This window comes from Symphalangus syndactylus, chromosome 10 (genome assembly GCF_028878055.3).
Source record: "Symphalangus syndactylus isolate Jambi chromosome 10, NHGRI_mSymSyn1-v2.1_pri, whole genome shotgun sequence".
NCBI lineage: Eukaryota > Metazoa > Chordata > Mammalia > Primates > Hylobatidae > Symphalangus > Symphalangus syndactylus.
This window is the reverse complement of record NC_072432.2, coordinates 83,008,668-83,025,863: the sequence shown is the minus strand read 5'-3', so window position 1 is coordinate 83,025,863 and position 17,196 is coordinate 83,008,668. Positions and strand designations below refer to the sequence as shown.

Genomic DNA, 17,196 nt, shown 5'->3' with positions numbered 1-17,196 from the left:
GCTTGTTCCAGATCTTAGAGGAGAGGCTTTCAAATTTTCCCCATTCAGTATTATGTTGGCCCTAGGGTTAGGCGTTTGTTATTTTGAGGTATTTTCTTTCTGTACCCTTTATTGAGGGTTTTTACAATAACGGGATGTTGCAACTTATTGAATGCTTTTTTCAGCATCTGTTGAAATGATTTATGTGGTTTCTCTTCTTGCTTCTGTTAATGTATCGCATTTATTGATTGTGCATGTTGAACCATCCTTGCATCCTTGGGATGAATCCCACTTGATCATGGTGAATGATCTTTTTAATTTATTTAAAAAGTATTGAATTTAGTTTGCTAGTATTTTGTTGAGGATTTTTGCATCTATTTGCATCAATAATATTGGCCTGTAGTTTTCTTTTTTTGTTGTGTCTTTGTCTGGTTTTGGTATCAAGATAATGCAGGCCTTGTAGAATGAATTTGGAGGTATTCCACCCTTTTCAGTTTTCTTGAAGAGTTTGAGCAGGAATTGGTATTAGTTCTTTAGATGTTCGCTAGAGTTCAGCAGTGAAGCCATTAGGTCCTGGACTTTTCTTTTGTGGAAGACTTTTTATTACAGCTTCTATCTTACTACATGCTATTGGTTTGTTGAAGTTTTCTATTTCTTCATGGTTCAAACTTGGTAGCTTGTAAGTGTCCACGAATTTCTCCATTTCTTCTAGGTTTTCCAATTTGTTGACATGTGATTGTAATTGTCTTTCATGATTCCTTGTATTTCTGTGCTCACAGTTACGTCCCCTTTTTTGTTTCTGATTCTATTTATTGGGTCTTCTCTCTTTTTTTATTAGTCAACCTTAAAGGTTTGTTGATTTTTGTTTATCCTTTTTAAAAACCAACTTTTCATTTCATTGATCTTTTGTATTTTCTTTTTTTTTTTTTTTTTTTTTTGAGATGGAGTCTTGCTCTGTTGCCCAGGGTGGAGTGCAGTGGCGTGATCTCGGCTCACTGCAAGCTCCACCTCCCGGGTTCACGCCATTCTCCTGCCTCAGCCTCCCGAGTAGGGGGACTGTAGGCGCCCACCACCACACCTGGCTAATTTCTTTTTGTATTTTTAGTAGAGACGGGGTTTCACCGTGTTAGCCAGAATGGTCTTGATCTCCTGACCTCGTGATCCACCTGTCTCGGCCTCCCAAAGTGCTGGGATTACAGGTGTGAGCCACCGCGCCCGGCTGATCTTTTATATTTTCATCTCAATTCCATTTATTTTTGCTCTGATCTTTATTCTTTCTGGCCTTCTACTAACTTGGGGTTTGGTTTGTTCTTGCTTTTCTAGTTCCTTTCTAGTTTCTGGTTGAGGTACATCATCACTAGTTTGTTTATTTGAAGTCTTTCTAGTTGAGGTACATCATCACTAGGTTGTTGATTTGAAATCTTTTTTTTTTTGGAGACAAGGTTTCACTCTATTGCCCAGGCTGAAGTGCAGTAGCAAGATCATGGCTCATTGCAGCCTTGACCTTTCAGACACAAGCAATCCTCCTACCTCAGCCTCCCAATTAGCTGGTACTACAGACGTGTACCACCATGCCCAGCTAATTTTTAATTTTTTTGTTGAGATGGTGTCTTACCATGTTTCCCAGGCTGGTCTCCAACTCCTAGGCTCAAGCAGTCCTCTGGCTCAGCCTCCCCAAGTGCTGGGATTACAGGCGTGAGCCACCACACTCAGCCTCAACTTTTTTGATACAGACATTTATTGCTATAAACTTCCCTCTTAGCACTGTTTTTGCTGTATTTCATAGATTTTGGTACATTATATTTCCCTTTTCATTTGTTTCAAGAATTTTTTTAATTGCCTTTTTAATTTCTTCATTGACCCATTGGTCATTCGAGAGCAACTGTTGTTTAATTTCCGTGTGTTTGTGTAGTTTCCAGCGTTTCTCTTATTGATTTCTAGTTTTATTCCATTTTATTCAGAAAAGATACTTGATATGCTTTCCACTTTCTTGAATGTGTTGAAACTTGTTTTGTGGCATGAACTATGGTCTATTCTGTAGAATGTTCCATGTGCCGATAAAAAGAATTTATTCTTGCAGCAGTTGGGTGAAATGTTCTGTAAATGTCAGTTGGGCATATTTGTCTAGTGTATAGATTAACTCCAATGTTTCTTTGTTGATTTTATGTCAACATGATCTTTCCATTACTGATAGTGGGGTGGTGAAATCCCCTACCATTATCGTATCGCAGTCTGTCTCTCTTTTTAGATCTATTAATGTTTGCTTTATATACCTGGGAACCTGGTGTTGGGTGCATAAATATGTATAATTATTATACTCTCTGTATTGACCCCTTTATAATTCTATATAGTGACCTTTGTTGTCTCTTTTTATAGTCTGACTTGTAGGCTACTTTATCTGATATAAGTAAAGCTACTCCTTCTGTTTTTTGCTTGCATGAAATATCTTTTTCCATCCATTCACTTTCAGTCTTATTTGTGTCTTTATAGGTGAGGTGGGTTTCCTGTAGGCAGTGTATAGTTGGGTCTTATTTTTAACCATTCAGACACTCAGTCTTTTAATTGGAGAATGGAGTCAGTTTCCATTCAGTGTTGTAATTGATATGTAAGGACTTAATGCTGCCATTTTTTTTTTTTTTTTTTTTTTTTTGCTTCTTTTCTGATTGTTTTATAACTCTTCTCTTTCTTCTCTTCTTATTATCATCCTTCATGGTTAAGTGATTTTCTCTGGTAGTATGTTTTAATTAATTGCTTTTTATAGCTTTTTACACTGTGGTTACCATGAAGCTTACAAAACATATCTTTCTAAGTTATTTTAAAGAACTGACAACTTAGATTACACACACACAATAAAAACAAAGAAGGCCAGGCATGTTGGCTCACACCTATAATCCCAACACTTTGGGAGACAAAGATGAGAGGATTGCTTGAGGCCACAAGTTTAACATAGTGAGACCCCATCTCTACAAAAATAAAAAAATTAGCTGGGCATGGTGGTACCTGTAGTCCCAGATATTCAGGAGCCTGAGGCAGGAGGATCACTTGAGCCCAGGAGTTTAAGGCTGTAGAGAGCTATGATCACACCATTACACTTCAATTCTGGGTGACAGAACAAGACCCAGTCTCTAAAAAACAAAACAAACAAACAAAACAAAAAACCCACAAACACATAACTAAAAAAAAATTCCGCACTTTATCTCCCTCGCATTTTGACTTGTGGTTGTCTTAATTTACAGATTTGTATGTTGCCTGTCTCTTAACAGGTTGCTGTAGGTATTACTGTTTTTGATAGATTAGTTTTTTAGGCTTCATACTAGAACTATAAGTGGATTGTATGCCACAACTGCAGTATTAGAGTATTCTGGGTTTGTCTCTGTATTTAATTTTACCAGTGGGTTTTATACCTTCAAATGTTTTCTTTTTGCACATTAGTTTTTTTTCTTTCAAATTGAAGAACTCCCTTAGCATTTCTTTTAAGATGTGCCTGTTCATGGTGAATTCTCTTAGCTTTTGTTTATCTGGGAAGGACTTTATATCTTCTTCATATTTGAAGGGCACTTTTGCTGGATAACATATTCTTGTATGGCAATTTTTTTCTTTTAGTACTTTGAAAATGATAGTCTACTTCCTCTTGGCCTGTATGGTTTCTTTCAAGAAGTCTGTTTCTAGATGAACTGGAGTTTCTTTATATGTTATTTGCTTTTCTCTTCTTGCTTTTAGGATCCTATCTTTGTCCTTGACCTTGAAGAGTTTATTATATGCCTTGGGGCAGTCTTTTTGGGGTTCAATCTCTTTGGTGTTCTCTGACCTTCCTACACCAGGAAATTTCTCTCTCAAGTTTTGGAAAATGTTCTGTCTGTTATTATTTCTTTGAGTAAGCTTTCTACCCCTTGATCTTGCTCAGCTCCCTCTTGAACACCAGTAATCCTTAGGTTTTGTATTTTTCTATGTCTTGTAGGCAATTTTTGTTCCTTTTTATTCTTTTGTTGTTGTTGTTCTCCTGTGACTGCGTAATTTCAAATTGCTTGTCTTTAAGCTCACTGATTCTTGCCTTTGCTTGACCCATTCTCCTGTTGAGATCCTCCAATGAATTTTTCAGTTCAGGAAATGTATTTCTCAATTCTAAGATTTGTTTGACATTTTTTATTATTTCAACCTCTTTGTTAAATTTCTCTGATATGAGCCAAGTGTGGTGATGTGCACCTCTGGTTCCAACTACATGGGAGGCTGAGGCAGGAGGATCCCTTGAGTCCAGGTGGTTGAGTCTGCAGTGAGCCGTGATTACACCACTGCACTCCAGCCTGGGCGACAGAATGAGACCCTGTCTCAAAAAAATATATTAAAAATTTTTTTCTGATAAATTTCTGAATTTTCTGTGTTATCTTGGAGATCACTGAATTTCCTTGATACCTCAATTTTGAATTCTTGGCCAGAGAGCTCAGGTGTCACTGTCTTGTCAGGATCAATCACTGGTTCCTTGCTTTGTCCATTTGGAGAGTTCATAGTCCCCTGTTTGCTGTTGTTTCTTGTGGATACATGTCTGTGTCTTCGAAGGATTAGTTATTTACTCCAGTCTTCTCTGTCTGGCTTGTTTTTTGTTGTTGTTTTTGTTTTTTGAGACAGGGTCTTGCTCTGTCACCTAGACTGGAGTGCAGTGGCATCATCTCAACTCACTGCAACCTCCGAACTCACCAAGCTATTCTCCTGCCTCAGCCTCCCGAGTAGCTGGAATTACAGGCACGCAACACCACACCTGGCTAATTTTTGTATTTTTAGTAGAGATGGCATTTCACCATGTTGGCCAGGCTGGTCTCGAACTCCTGATCTCGGGTGATCCACCTGCCTCAGCCTCCCAAAGTGCTGGGATTACAGGCCTGAACCACCACACTCATCCTGGCTTGTTTTAGTTTTCATTGGTTACGTTTGCTTAGAGATTCTTCAAACTTTATTGAATTCCTTATACTTTTTTTCCTAGGTCACTGCCTCCTTTTTGTCACTAGATGGTGGCTAAAGCCCAAGTTTGCCTTGGCCTTAGTGAATGCTCAGATCCCTGCCCATCTGGGATGGGGGAGTTCCCAAAGGGGATGTCCCAGCAGTGTGGAAGGGCTAGCTAAGGGTTTGTGCCCAGGGGACCTGTGGAATGTACCTCCTACAGCATGGTGTTACTGAACTACCACTCTGATTGGGTGTCTTTGGCTGAGTAATAGAGAAGAGTTTCCAGGGATGAGGAGGTAGTCCTACCTCCCCACTTTGTCTCTGGGTGTCCTCAGGGACAGGTGTCCCTTCAGGTATCCATGATGTTTCCTGTGTGTTGAGGCATGGAACAGATCTCCTGCTAAATTACCCACGACAGTAGAAAAGCTGGTTGTCCACCTCAATCTCACTTTTTCCAGCGTAGAAACCATGAGTTAGGGAGATTTTCCGGGTACTTGGTGCCAGGCAGATTGAGAGAAGGGGCATCACAGGTGTGAAAATTCGATTCTGTCACTGTCTGCTCAGAGGTTTTTTACATCTCTGTGGCCCAGGAACTGACTCGTCCTCGTATTTGAGTCCTGAGATAGTGCTGATGATAATGTTAGCATTGTATACTTATTTTTGGTTTTCTTTGTGAGGAATGAAGTCAGCTTGTGACTACACCACCATTTTAGAACCAGAAGTTTCCCAAATATGCAGTTATTATTGGCCATGTAGAAGTTTCTAAGACCCAGGGCCATATTTTCTAGTGTTTAAATGTCATTTTTTTCAAATAATGTTAATCTTCAAAATGTGATTTTATCTATTTCTAGAATGTGATTTTATCAGATCTCATTAAAGCAAACTCAAGAAAACTATTCAAGGGTTGGTCAAAACATGCCAGTATGTGAAGTACGATTGGGACATGGAGATATGTTTACTTGGAGCTTTGTTTTAGGCATACTTTATATAATTGAGCTGTGTATTTGAACTATATGAATATGACAAGTTATATAAATTTAGCTAAAGACATTTTGGTTTAAAATCTTACACGTTTTTGTAATTTCTATAGGAAAAAGCTGTTGCTCAAATGAAGATAATGATCTCAGAGTGTGAATCGTCTGTGAAGTAAGTCATTAATGAAATTACATCCGGCTTTTTAGGAGATTTTCAGTGAATACAGCTTTATCTATTCAGTAGCATTGTAGCCATAGAAGAATTTCCCTTACAATTTCCCCATTTTTGTCAATGGTAGCATCATTTTTTCAGTGTCCAGCTTGAAAATATGTTATCCTCTTTAACCTCTCCTTTTCTGTCATCCACATCTAAACACTTATGTCTTATTAACTATTCTCCTATATACCTACTTGTTCCTTATTTTTACTATAATTATGCCACTTGGAGCCTAATCATTAAAACTTAAAATTACTTTAGTAGCCAATCTCGAATTTATTCTCCATCTAAACCTATCTTGAGCACTGTCACAAAATTTTACATTTTATGTCTAGTCTCTCCAGGCAGATTGTAAGCCACTTCAAGAAAAAAGTCGCTTATTATATTTATTTTACATACCCTTAACATTTTATATAATAGTGGGGATATAAACATTTAATAAATATTTGCCCATTGAATCTATGCTTTACTTTTTGTTTGTTTGTTTTTGAGACAAGGTCTCAGTGTGTCGCACAGGCTGGAGTGTAGTGGCGAGATCTCTGCTCATGGCAACCTCAGCCTCCCCAGGCTCAGGTGATCCTCCCACCTCAGCCTTCTGAGTAGCTGAGACTACAGGCATGTGCCACCACACTCAGCTAATTTTAAAAATTTTTTTGTAGAAACGACATCTCCCTATATTGCCCAGGCTGGTCTCGAACTCCTGGGCTCAAGCTATTCAACTTTTTTTTTTTTTTTTTTTTTTGAGACAGAGTCTCACTCTGTTGCCCAGGCTGGAGTGCAGTGGGGTGATCTCAGCTCACTGCAAGCTCTGCCTCCCGAGTTCACGCCATTCTCCTGCCTCAGCCTCCCGAGTAGCTGGACTACAGGTGCCCGCCACCACGCCCGGCTAATTTTTTTTGTATTTTTAGTAGAGACGGGGGTTTCACTGTGTTAGCCAAGATGGTCTCAATCTCCTGACCTCGTGATCCGCCCACCTTGGCCTCCCAAAGTTCTGGGATTACAGGTGTGAGCCACCACGCCCAGCCCCCAAGCTATTCAACTTTTAACACTTAAAAGTTTTCTGTGTTTACTTGACTGTTGGAATAACATTTTTTTTTACTTCATTTGCATGTAATTATTGGTAGAGCTCTAAAATACCTGTTCTACCTAATTAATAGGTATCTTAATGCAGCAGTTATAATTTCTTATAATCACAGTATATTTGTATTCTAAGTGTACTTAGACTATAAGTTTTCTTTTAAATGAACTACAGTTTTTAAAAGTTTTCTTTATTAGTTTCACATCACTCATTTAACAGCCAGCTGAAAGAAACATTGGTTAATCGAGATCGTGAGATAAACAGCCTCCGGCGCCAGCTTGATGCAGCTCACAAAGAACTCGATGAAGCAGGAAGATCTAGAGAAATCGCTTTTAAGGAAAACAGAAGATTGCAAGATGACCTGGCTACAATGGCAAGAGAAAATCAAGTATGAACACAAGGCATAAATTTTGATAGTTTTATACTTTCCATTGTTTGCTAAATATTAAAGCTCTAAATATTTTCTCTAAAATTTAATGATATAAAAATAAGCGACATAAATAATTCATTAAGGACAATGGTGTTTATCAGGGTATTAAAAAATGTAGCTTAGGCCGGGCGCAGTGGCTCACACCTGTAATCTTAGCACTTTGGAGGCTGAGGCGGGTGGATTACTTGAGGTCAGGAGTTCGAGACCAGCCTGGCCAACATTGTGAAACTCCCATCTCTACTAAAAATACAAAAATTAGCCGGGCATGGTGGCATGCGCCTGTAATCCCAGCTGCTTGGAAGGCTGAGGCAGGAGAATCACCTGAACCTGGAGGCAGAGGTTGCAGTGAGCCGAGATCGTGCCACTGCACTCCAGCCTGGGCAACAGAGTGAGACTCCATCTTAAAAAAAAAAAAAATAGGCAACAGAGTGAGACTCTGTCTAAAAAAAAAAGTAGCTTAGAATGCTGCTATATATCACAGGGTGTCTAATGGCTGCAACTGGTCTTCTCACCATTTTGGTCCTTGTTGCAAGGAAACCTAAAGGTGGGAGCGTGAAATTCTGTATGTCAGAAATCATTGTCACCCTACTGGGTGAGAACATCAGCGTCACTCCCAGAGCAAAATTTCTGTGTTTTAAAGACCCGAGATAGGTTTTAATTATTTGTGCAAGCTTCTGTCGGCTCCAAAATATACCGGTAGATAAATGAATGAGTGTTTTAGAATGACAGGTACTGAAAGGTATTAATTCTGTTCGTGCTGGTTTCTTAAAAGATTGTACTGAGAAAACCAGTGATTTTACTGTTTTAAATATCTTATGTTTTTAAAAAATTATTTTCCGTATTATTCAGCATAAAGCATATTGATGAAATATGAACTTTTTAAATGTCAACCCCTGACCATAGCTAGCCTTTAGTATAAATGCCAGATACATGTTCAGGGCTATTATGGGAAATGTGTGATAAAGTTTGGTTAAAAAATCAATATCAGACCAAGCGTGGTAGCTCACGCCTATAATCCCAGTGGGAGGATTGCTTGAGCCCAGGAGTTTGAGACCAGGCTGGACATCATAGTGAGACCTCATCTCAGAAAATTTAAAAAAAAAAATTAGCTGGTATGGTGACATGTGCCTGTGTTCTCAGCTACTTGGAGGGCTGAAGTGGAAGGATTGCTCGAGCCCAGAAGGTCAAGGCTGCAGTGAGCTGTGATCATGCCATTGCACTCCAGTGTGGGCGACAGAATGAGACTGTCTGAAAAGTTTTAAAAAGACAAGATCAGCCAGGAAAAATATGTGAAAATAACACTTAGGAACAGTTTTCCTTTTGCCCTACTCTATCTTATTCTGCAATTCCAAAGGAATTATTTGAATATAAATAAAATTTATTTGGTGTTCATTTTAGATTGTCTTTAATTTTCTGATTTGTAGGAAATCTCATTGGAATTGGAAGCAGCAGTGCAAGAAAAAGAAGAAATGAAGAGCAGAGTTCATAAATACATAACAGAGGTGTCACGATGGGAGAGCTTAATGGCTGCCAAGGTGAAAAATATTATTTAGGTTGGATTTAAGACTGAGGGTTTTTTTTTTTAACTTTTTCATGTTTGTTTATTCTGCCTCTACAATTAGATATTAAACGTTTTAAAGTAGAAATCCTGCCCACTGCCTTTTCCTGTTTTTCCCATAGATTTTAGTATGGTACCTGCACAGATATCTAATGCTTCCTAAATTAGAACAGAATGCAGTGTATGTGTATGTGTTTATGACATAGGTGTTCCAGTAAGTGACAGTTACTAATTTAGAAACAATTTTATTATGATTAAACCAGGAAAAAGAAAATCAAGATTTGTTAGATAGATTTCAGATGCTTCATAACCGTGCTGAAGACTGGGAGGTCAAAGCCCATCAAGCTGAGGGAGAAAGCAGCTCAGTTCGACTGGAACTTCTTTCTATTGACACTGAGAGGAGACGTCTTCGAGAAAGAGTGGAGCTATTAGAAAAAGAAATTCAAGAGGTAATATATTCATTTGTTTTGTAAAGGTGTTATTTAGTGAAACAGAAAGCATTCAAAGATACTTTATTTATTTATTTATTTATTTTTTTTTGAGATGAAGTCCCACTCTGTCGCCCAGGCTGGAGTGCAATGGCACGATCTCAGCTCACTGCACCCACCTCCTGGGTTCAAGCGATTCTTCTGTCTCAGCCTCCTGAGTAGCTGGGATTATAGGTGTGTGCCACCACACCTGGCCAATTTTTTGTAGTTTTAGTAGAGATGGGGTTTCACCATGTTGGCCAGGCTGGTCTCGAACTCCTGACCTTGAGTGATCCACCCGCCTCAGCCTCCCAAAGTGCTGGGATTACAGGCATGAGCCACTGCACCCGGCCTCAAAGATAGTTTATTGACCTGAGGTAGTAAACGTTGATAAAATCAAGTTCAGTGGTAAATTTCTGTCATTCTCATAATTTGCATAGAAGCCTCATTGCTTTTTTTGTAGTAAAAGATACATACATCAAATTTCCCATTTTCACCATTTTTAAGTAGACAGTTCTGTGGCATTAGTACATTCACAATGTTGTGTAACTATCACCATTATTTGTCATCCTGCTTTCTGTCTTTATGAATTTGATTACTCTAGGTACCTCATATAGTGGAATCACACAATATTTGTCCTTTTGTGACTGATTTCACTTAGCCTTAAGGTTTACTTTACCTCAAGGTTCATCCATATTGTGTAGCGTGTGTCAGAATTTCATCCTTTTTTAAGGCTGAATAACATTTCATTGTATGTATGTACCACATGTTTGTTTAGCCATTCATCTGTCAATGGACATTTGATTTGTTTCTACCTTTTGGCTGTTGTGAATAATGCTGCTATGAACATGAGTATACAAATATATCTGTTCAGGTGCTTGCTTTCAGTTCTTTTGGGTATACACCCAGAAGTGGAATTACTGGATCATATGATAATTCTGTGTTTAATTTTTTAAGGAATAGCCATGTGGTTTTTCCATAGGTGCTACACCATTTTACATTTGTACCAGCAATGCGCGAGGGTTCCAGTTGCTCCACATCCTTGCCAACACTTGTAATTTTTTTATTTTTTATTTTATAAGAGCCATCATAATGGGAATGGAGCGGTATCTTGTGGTTCTGATTTGCATTTCCTTAATGGTTAGTAATGTTGAGCATCTTTTCATTTGTTTATTGACGATTTGTGTATCTTCTTTGGAGAAATGCGTATTCAAATCCTTTGTTCATTTTTTAATCAGATTGTTTTAAATTGTTGTTATAGAAGTTCTTTATATATTCTGGAGATTAATACCTTAGTGTATATGTGATTTGCAAATATTTTTCCCGTTGTGTGGGTTGCCTTTTCAACAGTTTTTGATATACAGAAGTTTTCAATTTAAATGAAGTCCAATTTTTTTTTCCTTTGATGCCTATACTTGTGGTGTCATATCCAAGAAATTATTGCTAACTGCAATGTCATAAAGCTTTTCCCCTGTTTTCTAATAAGAGTTTTATAGTTTTAGCTCATATATTTAGGTCTTTGTTCCATTTTGAGTTAATTTTTACAAATGATATAAGGTAAGAGCCCAGCATCATTTTTTTGCATGTGGATTTAAATAAGATTTTGTCATAAAGACAGTCTGATAAAAATCTCATAATAAAAAATTTGAGTTCAGTTAAAATATAGGGACCCTGGGTTAGATTGATATACAGTAGTTGGCCATTATTGTCATTTTTGTTTTGTTTTGTTTGTATAGTTTTATAATTTTTATCTTTCAGGAGAAAGTATTGACTCTCTGTAGCAGATGGAATTATAGCCTCCAAAAAGATATATTGAGCCCCAGTCTGTTACTTGGAAAAAGTGTCTTTGCAGATGGAATCAAGTTAAAATGAGGTCATAGTGGATTAAGGTTAGACCCTAAGACCAATGGACTGATGTCTTTATAGGACATTGGATATTTTGACACAGAAAACACAGGAGAGAACACCACGTGAAGATGGAGGCAAAGATTAGAGTGATATGTGTAGAAGTCAACGAGTGTCAAGGACTGCCAGTAGCCATCAGAAACTAGGAGAGAGGCAAAGAACAGATTCTGCTTCAGAATCTCCAGAAGGAACCAAACCTGCCAACACCTGAATTTTGGACTTATAGCTTACAGAATTGTGAGAGAATAATTTCTATTTATTTAGGCCACACAATTTGTGGCAATTTGTTACAGCTGCCCTAGGAAAGTAATACAGATTATAGCACCAGAAAGAGGGTTGCTTCTACAACAAATACCTGAAAATATGAAAGTGGCTTTGGAATTGGGTAATGAGTAGAGACTGAAAGAGTTTTGAAGTGCTTGACAGAAAAAGCCCAGATTGCCTTGAAGAGATCATTGGTAGAAATATGGACATTAAAGGCAATTGTGATGAAGACTCAGAAGAGGTGACAGCTGTAAAGAAAACTTCTATTATTTACAGAATACACATGTTGTCATGGATGGATTTTGCCAGAAATATGAATGTTTCCTCTGTTGATGTCTCAGAGTTGAGAAAAGATGTTACTTGTTATAAAGTGACAGAGAACTTGGCTAAGTTACGGTCTACTGTTGGGAGAAAAGTAGAATTTGTAAGGGATGAACTCGGATATTTAGCTTAGGAGATTTCCAAGCAAAGTGTGGAAGAGACAGCCTGGTTTCTCCTTGTTACTTATAGTAAAATGTGAGAGGAAAGAGAGAAATGGAGGAAGGAACTGAAAAGCAAAAAAGAAACCAAGACATGAAGCTGGGTGTGGTAGCTGACACCTGTAATCCTAGTACTTTGGAAGGTCAGGGCAGGCAGATCGCTCAAGCAATCCACCTGTGTCCACCAAAAAACTACACTCAGGAGTTCAAGACCAGCCTGGACAACATGGCAAAACCCCATCTCTACAAAAAATACAAAAAAATTAGCCAAACGTGGTGGCAGAGATTGGAGTGATATGTCTGCAAGTCAGTGAACACCAAGCACTGGCAGCATCCACCAGAAGCTAGGAGAGAGGCATGGGACAGATTCTCCCACAGAAGCTCTGGAAGAGCCAGCCCTGCTAACCCACATTTTGGACTTCCAGCCTCCAGAACTGTGAAAGGATGCATTTTTGTTGTTTTAAAACACCTAATTTGTGGTAGTTTGTTACGGCAGCCCTAGGGAACTAATACACTATCTCTAAGAGTTTTTCTGTTAAGAAGAGTGTAATAACTGATTAAAGGAGTGCCTTTCAACCTTCAAAAGAGTTTTTCAGCAACTGTTCTCAACTAATCTTCAATTATTTTGTTCTTTATTATATTGTTCATGTTGTTATGTGGTATATGAAATTGGCTTTTACTAAAGTATAAGCCAATTTCACAATACAATACTAAAGTATTATATTTGTTTAGGGGAGCTTTTATTAATGCACTAAAAAATCTAAATACTTTTCTGCAATTTTTGAAATTGATTAAATCTTCACAGCACAATATTAGATTTTCAATGTGGATTCGTGTTTTTTTTTTTTAAGAGACAGGGTCTTGCACCATCGGCCAGGCTGGAGTGGAATGGCTTGACCGTAGTTCACTGCAGCCTTGAACTCGTGGGCTCAGGTGATCTCCCACCTCAGCCTCCCAAGTAGCAAGGACTATAGGCATGTGCCACCACACAGCTAATTTTTGTATTTTTTTGTAGAGACAGGTTCTCACTATGTTTCCCAGGCTGGTCTCAGACTCCTGGGCTCAAGTGATCCTCCCACCTCAGCCTCCCAGAGTGTTGGGGTTGCAGACGTGAGCCACCCAGCCGTTTTAATAGCCTCTTGCAATAATTTTATTTTTCAATGCAGAATTCTCCCCAAAACCTAGAAGTAGAGTTTATGTCAGTTTGTATTTATTACTCATAATTCAAATTGTGAGAAATTTCAACTGTGGATTCTTCTAGAAAAAAAAATTTATCATTATTTGAAATTTTTTTCATTATTTGTTATTAAAATATTAAAGTTATTTACTATTTATTTAAGTTAAATTTAAATTATCCAGGTATATAGTTTTGAAGTAAACCCCATTTCTGGAATTTAGAATTTAACTGAAGACAGTTGAGGAGTGATGTGTATATATATTACTTTTTCTTGAAATGGCATTATTATAACAAAGATAATTTTTAAAGGAAAAATTTAGTGCAACTTCAAAAATCCCTCATATTCACAACACCCTGACACAATAACTTTCTTTTTTACATTTCCAAATATATAAATATATACATGAGGTACTCAGTTACCATAATTAATAATTATACACAATTCCTTTTGTTAAGCATTAAATAGGTCATCTTTAAATAGTAGGCAGCTTCCTGAGAGTATTTTAAAATAAGCAAAAATTGGCTGTCATATTTTTCTAAAGTGAGATTGTTGGCTGTACAAGTTCAAGTTCTTAAAATTATTTTAACTTTTTACTTGTTTCTTTTTCTTTTTTCAGCACATAAATGCCCATCATGCTTATGAATCGCAGATCTCATCAATGGCAAAAGCCATGTCTCGATTAGAAGAAGAGCTGAGACATCAAGAAGATGAGAAAGCAGCAGTATTAAATGACTTGTCATCTCTTAAAGAACTTTGCATTAAACTTGATTCGGGCAAAGATGTTATGACCCAGCAATTGAATTCGAAAAACCTTGAGTTTGAGAGGGTAAGAAAGAGAAATTGTCTTGGCACATTGTTTTATTGAGCCCCACTCTAATTGTTTTACTTTAGCATTCACCACACCATACATATACTTGTTTCCTTTTAGAGTAGTTACTCTTTTTTTTGAGATGGAGTTTTGCTCTGTCACTCAGGCTGGTGGAGTTCAGTGATGTGATCTCAACTCACACAACTTCTGCCTCCTGGGTTCACCCAATTCTCCTGCCTCGGCATCCTAAGTAGCTGGGATTACAGCATCTGCTAACACACCTGGCTAACGTTTGTATTTTTAGTAGAGATGGGGTTTCACTATGTCGGCCAGGCTGGTCTCAAACTCCCAACCTCACGTGATCTGCCCCCCTTGGCCTCCCAAAGTTCTGGGATTACAGGCATGAGCTACTGCACCCAGCCTACAGTAGTTACTTTTGACTACAGGATTTTGACAACCAGATTTGACTGCTTGATTCTTTGCAAGATTTCTCAGGCAAACGTAGTGATGAAAGTGGGTGCTGTTTTGGAATAGATGGCTATCTAGGAGATTATGAATTTTCTGATTATAAATTAGCATATCCTAATACATTCTTTCTTGTTTAAAAGTAAGACTTGAGGCCAGGTACGATAGCTTACACCTGTAATCCCAACACTTTGGGAAGTCGAGTGAGGCAGATTGAGCTCAGGAGTTTGAAACCAGCCTGGATAGCATGGCAAAACCCCGTCTCTACAAAAAATACAAAGAATTAGTCAGGCATGTGGCATGTGCCTATAGTCCCAGCTACTCGGTAGGCTGAGGCGGGGAAGGTTCACTTGAGCCCAGGATGTTGAGGCCGCAGTAAGCAGAGATTGTGCCACTGCACTCCAGCTTGGGCGACAGAGTGAGACCTTGTCTCAAAAAAAAAAAAAGTAAGACTTGAATGAAGGATTGAACAGTTCAATGCTTCCAAAGTAGAATATTTTTCCCGATAAAAATCTCAAGGTGTTTAAATCTTAATTGGCCGGGCGCGGTGGCTCACGCCTGTAATCCTGGCACTTTGGGAGGCCGAGGCGAGTGGATCACGAGGTCAGGAGATTGAGACCACGGTGAAACCCCATCTCTACTAAAAATACAAAAAATTAGCTGGGCGCAGTGGTGGACGCCTGTAGTCCCAGCTACTCGGGAGGCTGAGGCAGGAGAATGGCATGAACCCAGGAGGCGGAGCTTGCAGTGAGCCAAGATCACGCCACTGCACTCCAGCCTGGGTGACAGAGCGAGACTCCGTCTCAAAAAAAAATAAATAAATAAATCTTAATTAAACAAGTCTATTTAGCTAGAATTTACCTTTCCCAAACGGAGGCATTACTTTAAATAACCTAGTGTTTGTTTTCAAACATGGATGTTTTCAATTTTCACTCATCTAGTAGTATCTTTATTTTCAAGTACTGAGAAGCTGTAATACTGGCTTGCTGATGTAGTCAGAGTAAGCATATTCAACCAGAAGGGTCTCGTTGCCCTTGTGGTTTTATCTTAATGACCGTCTCTTGATAAGGTACCATGACTGAAAATTATTTGAGGATTTGAGTAGATCCTATAGCCAAATAAGCCCATAGTAAAAATAGCAAGGATTATTTTGAAAATAAAGTGTCTTTCTTATACTTAAAGAAATGGTTCATAATGTTTAACCAATACCCAAAATGAAACAAGTGATGGGTGAATAGTTCCACAGAGCTATATTGTCAGATAAATAATTTTTTCAGAGTAAGTTTAAAATTGTACTGAAGTAATCTTACTTTGTTTTTCATGTAGGTTGTGGTGGAACTAGAAAATGTAAAGTCAGAGTCAGACCTACTGAAAAAACAACTGTCAAATGAGAGACATACAGTTAAAAACCTCGAATCATTGTTGGCTACAAACAGAGATAAAGAATTTCATTCTCACTTAACCTCCCGTGAGAAGGATACAGAAATCCAGCTACTTAAGGAGAAGTTAACCCTTTCCGAAAGCAAATTGTAAGTGTCTTAAGTCAACTTACGCAAAGACAATTGCTTGTGAAGGATAGTTTTTAATTTTTTTGAAGTGGAGGAAAAGTTAAGAGTATGAAGGGTAGGCCGGGTGCAGTGGCTCACACCTGTAATCCCAGCACTTGGGGAGGCCAAGGCGGGTAGATTGCCTGAGCTCAGAGAGTTTGAGACTAGCCTGGGCAACATGGTGAAACACCCCGTCTATACTAAAAATACAAAAAAAAATAGCCAGGTGTGGTGGCACACACCTGTAGTCCCAGCTACTCAGGAGGCCGAGGCGTGAGAATCATTTGAATCCAGGAGGTGGAGGTTGCAGTGAGCCGAGATTGCACCACTGCGCTCCATCCCGGGCGACAGAGCAAGACGCTGTCCCAAACAAACAAACAAACAAACAAAAAGCATATGAAGGATAGTACAAAACCAAAATATTTGGCTTATACATCTGCTGCTTTTGGAAATTTAGGAGACTGACTCGCGAGAAACATCATGTTGGGAGGTGCAGACCTGTATATCTTCACTACAGAGGTTGTACTATGGGAGTAAAGAGAAGAGAAAACGTTAGGAAAGCGCCTACATTTGAGGAATGGACAGAGGAGTCAGTGAAGGAGAGAGCGTTCTCAGGAGAAGACGAGGTGGCTGTGTCTTATGCTGTAGATTAGGAAAAAGGACTCTAAAAAGGCTATGAGATTTGACCCACATACCTGTATTGATTACTTTGGGAGAGATTGATTATGTCATATTTTTAGAATAGAAGGATTTAGACATATTTGTAAGAAGAGGGAGGGAAACCCAGAGTAGAGTACACATTTGACAGTGTTTTTATGTGTTCTCTATTGTACTTCAGAAAGTATTTAATATGGCTTACAAATAACACACTTTTTAAAAAGCTAATACATAAAGTACATTTCTTTGGTAATT

At 38.4% G+C, this 17,196-nt stretch overlaps 1 protein-coding gene across 5 annotated transcripts in view; it reads left to right on the top strand.

Annotated features, from left to right (window-relative positions):
- Window positions 1-17,196, top strand: part of CEP135 (centrosomal protein 135) — a 105,021-nt gene that overhangs the window by 61,756 nt on the left and 26,069 nt on the right. For all 5 annotated transcript variants that reach the window (XM_055294603.2, XM_063610401.1, XM_055294601.2 and 2 more), the window contains 6 exons: window positions 6,005-6,060; window positions 7,403-7,571; window positions 9,038-9,148; window positions 9,435-9,620; window positions 14,081-14,290; window positions 16,064-16,266. In XM_055294603.2, the coding sequence (XP_055150578.2) occupies window positions 6,005-6,060; window positions 7,403-7,571; window positions 9,038-9,148; window positions 9,435-9,620; window positions 14,081-14,290; window positions 16,064-16,266 (935 nt within the window). The remainder of the gene's footprint in view (window positions 1-6,004; window positions 6,061-7,402; window positions 7,572-9,037; window positions 9,149-9,434; window positions 9,621-14,080; window positions 14,291-16,063; window positions 16,267-17,196) is intronic.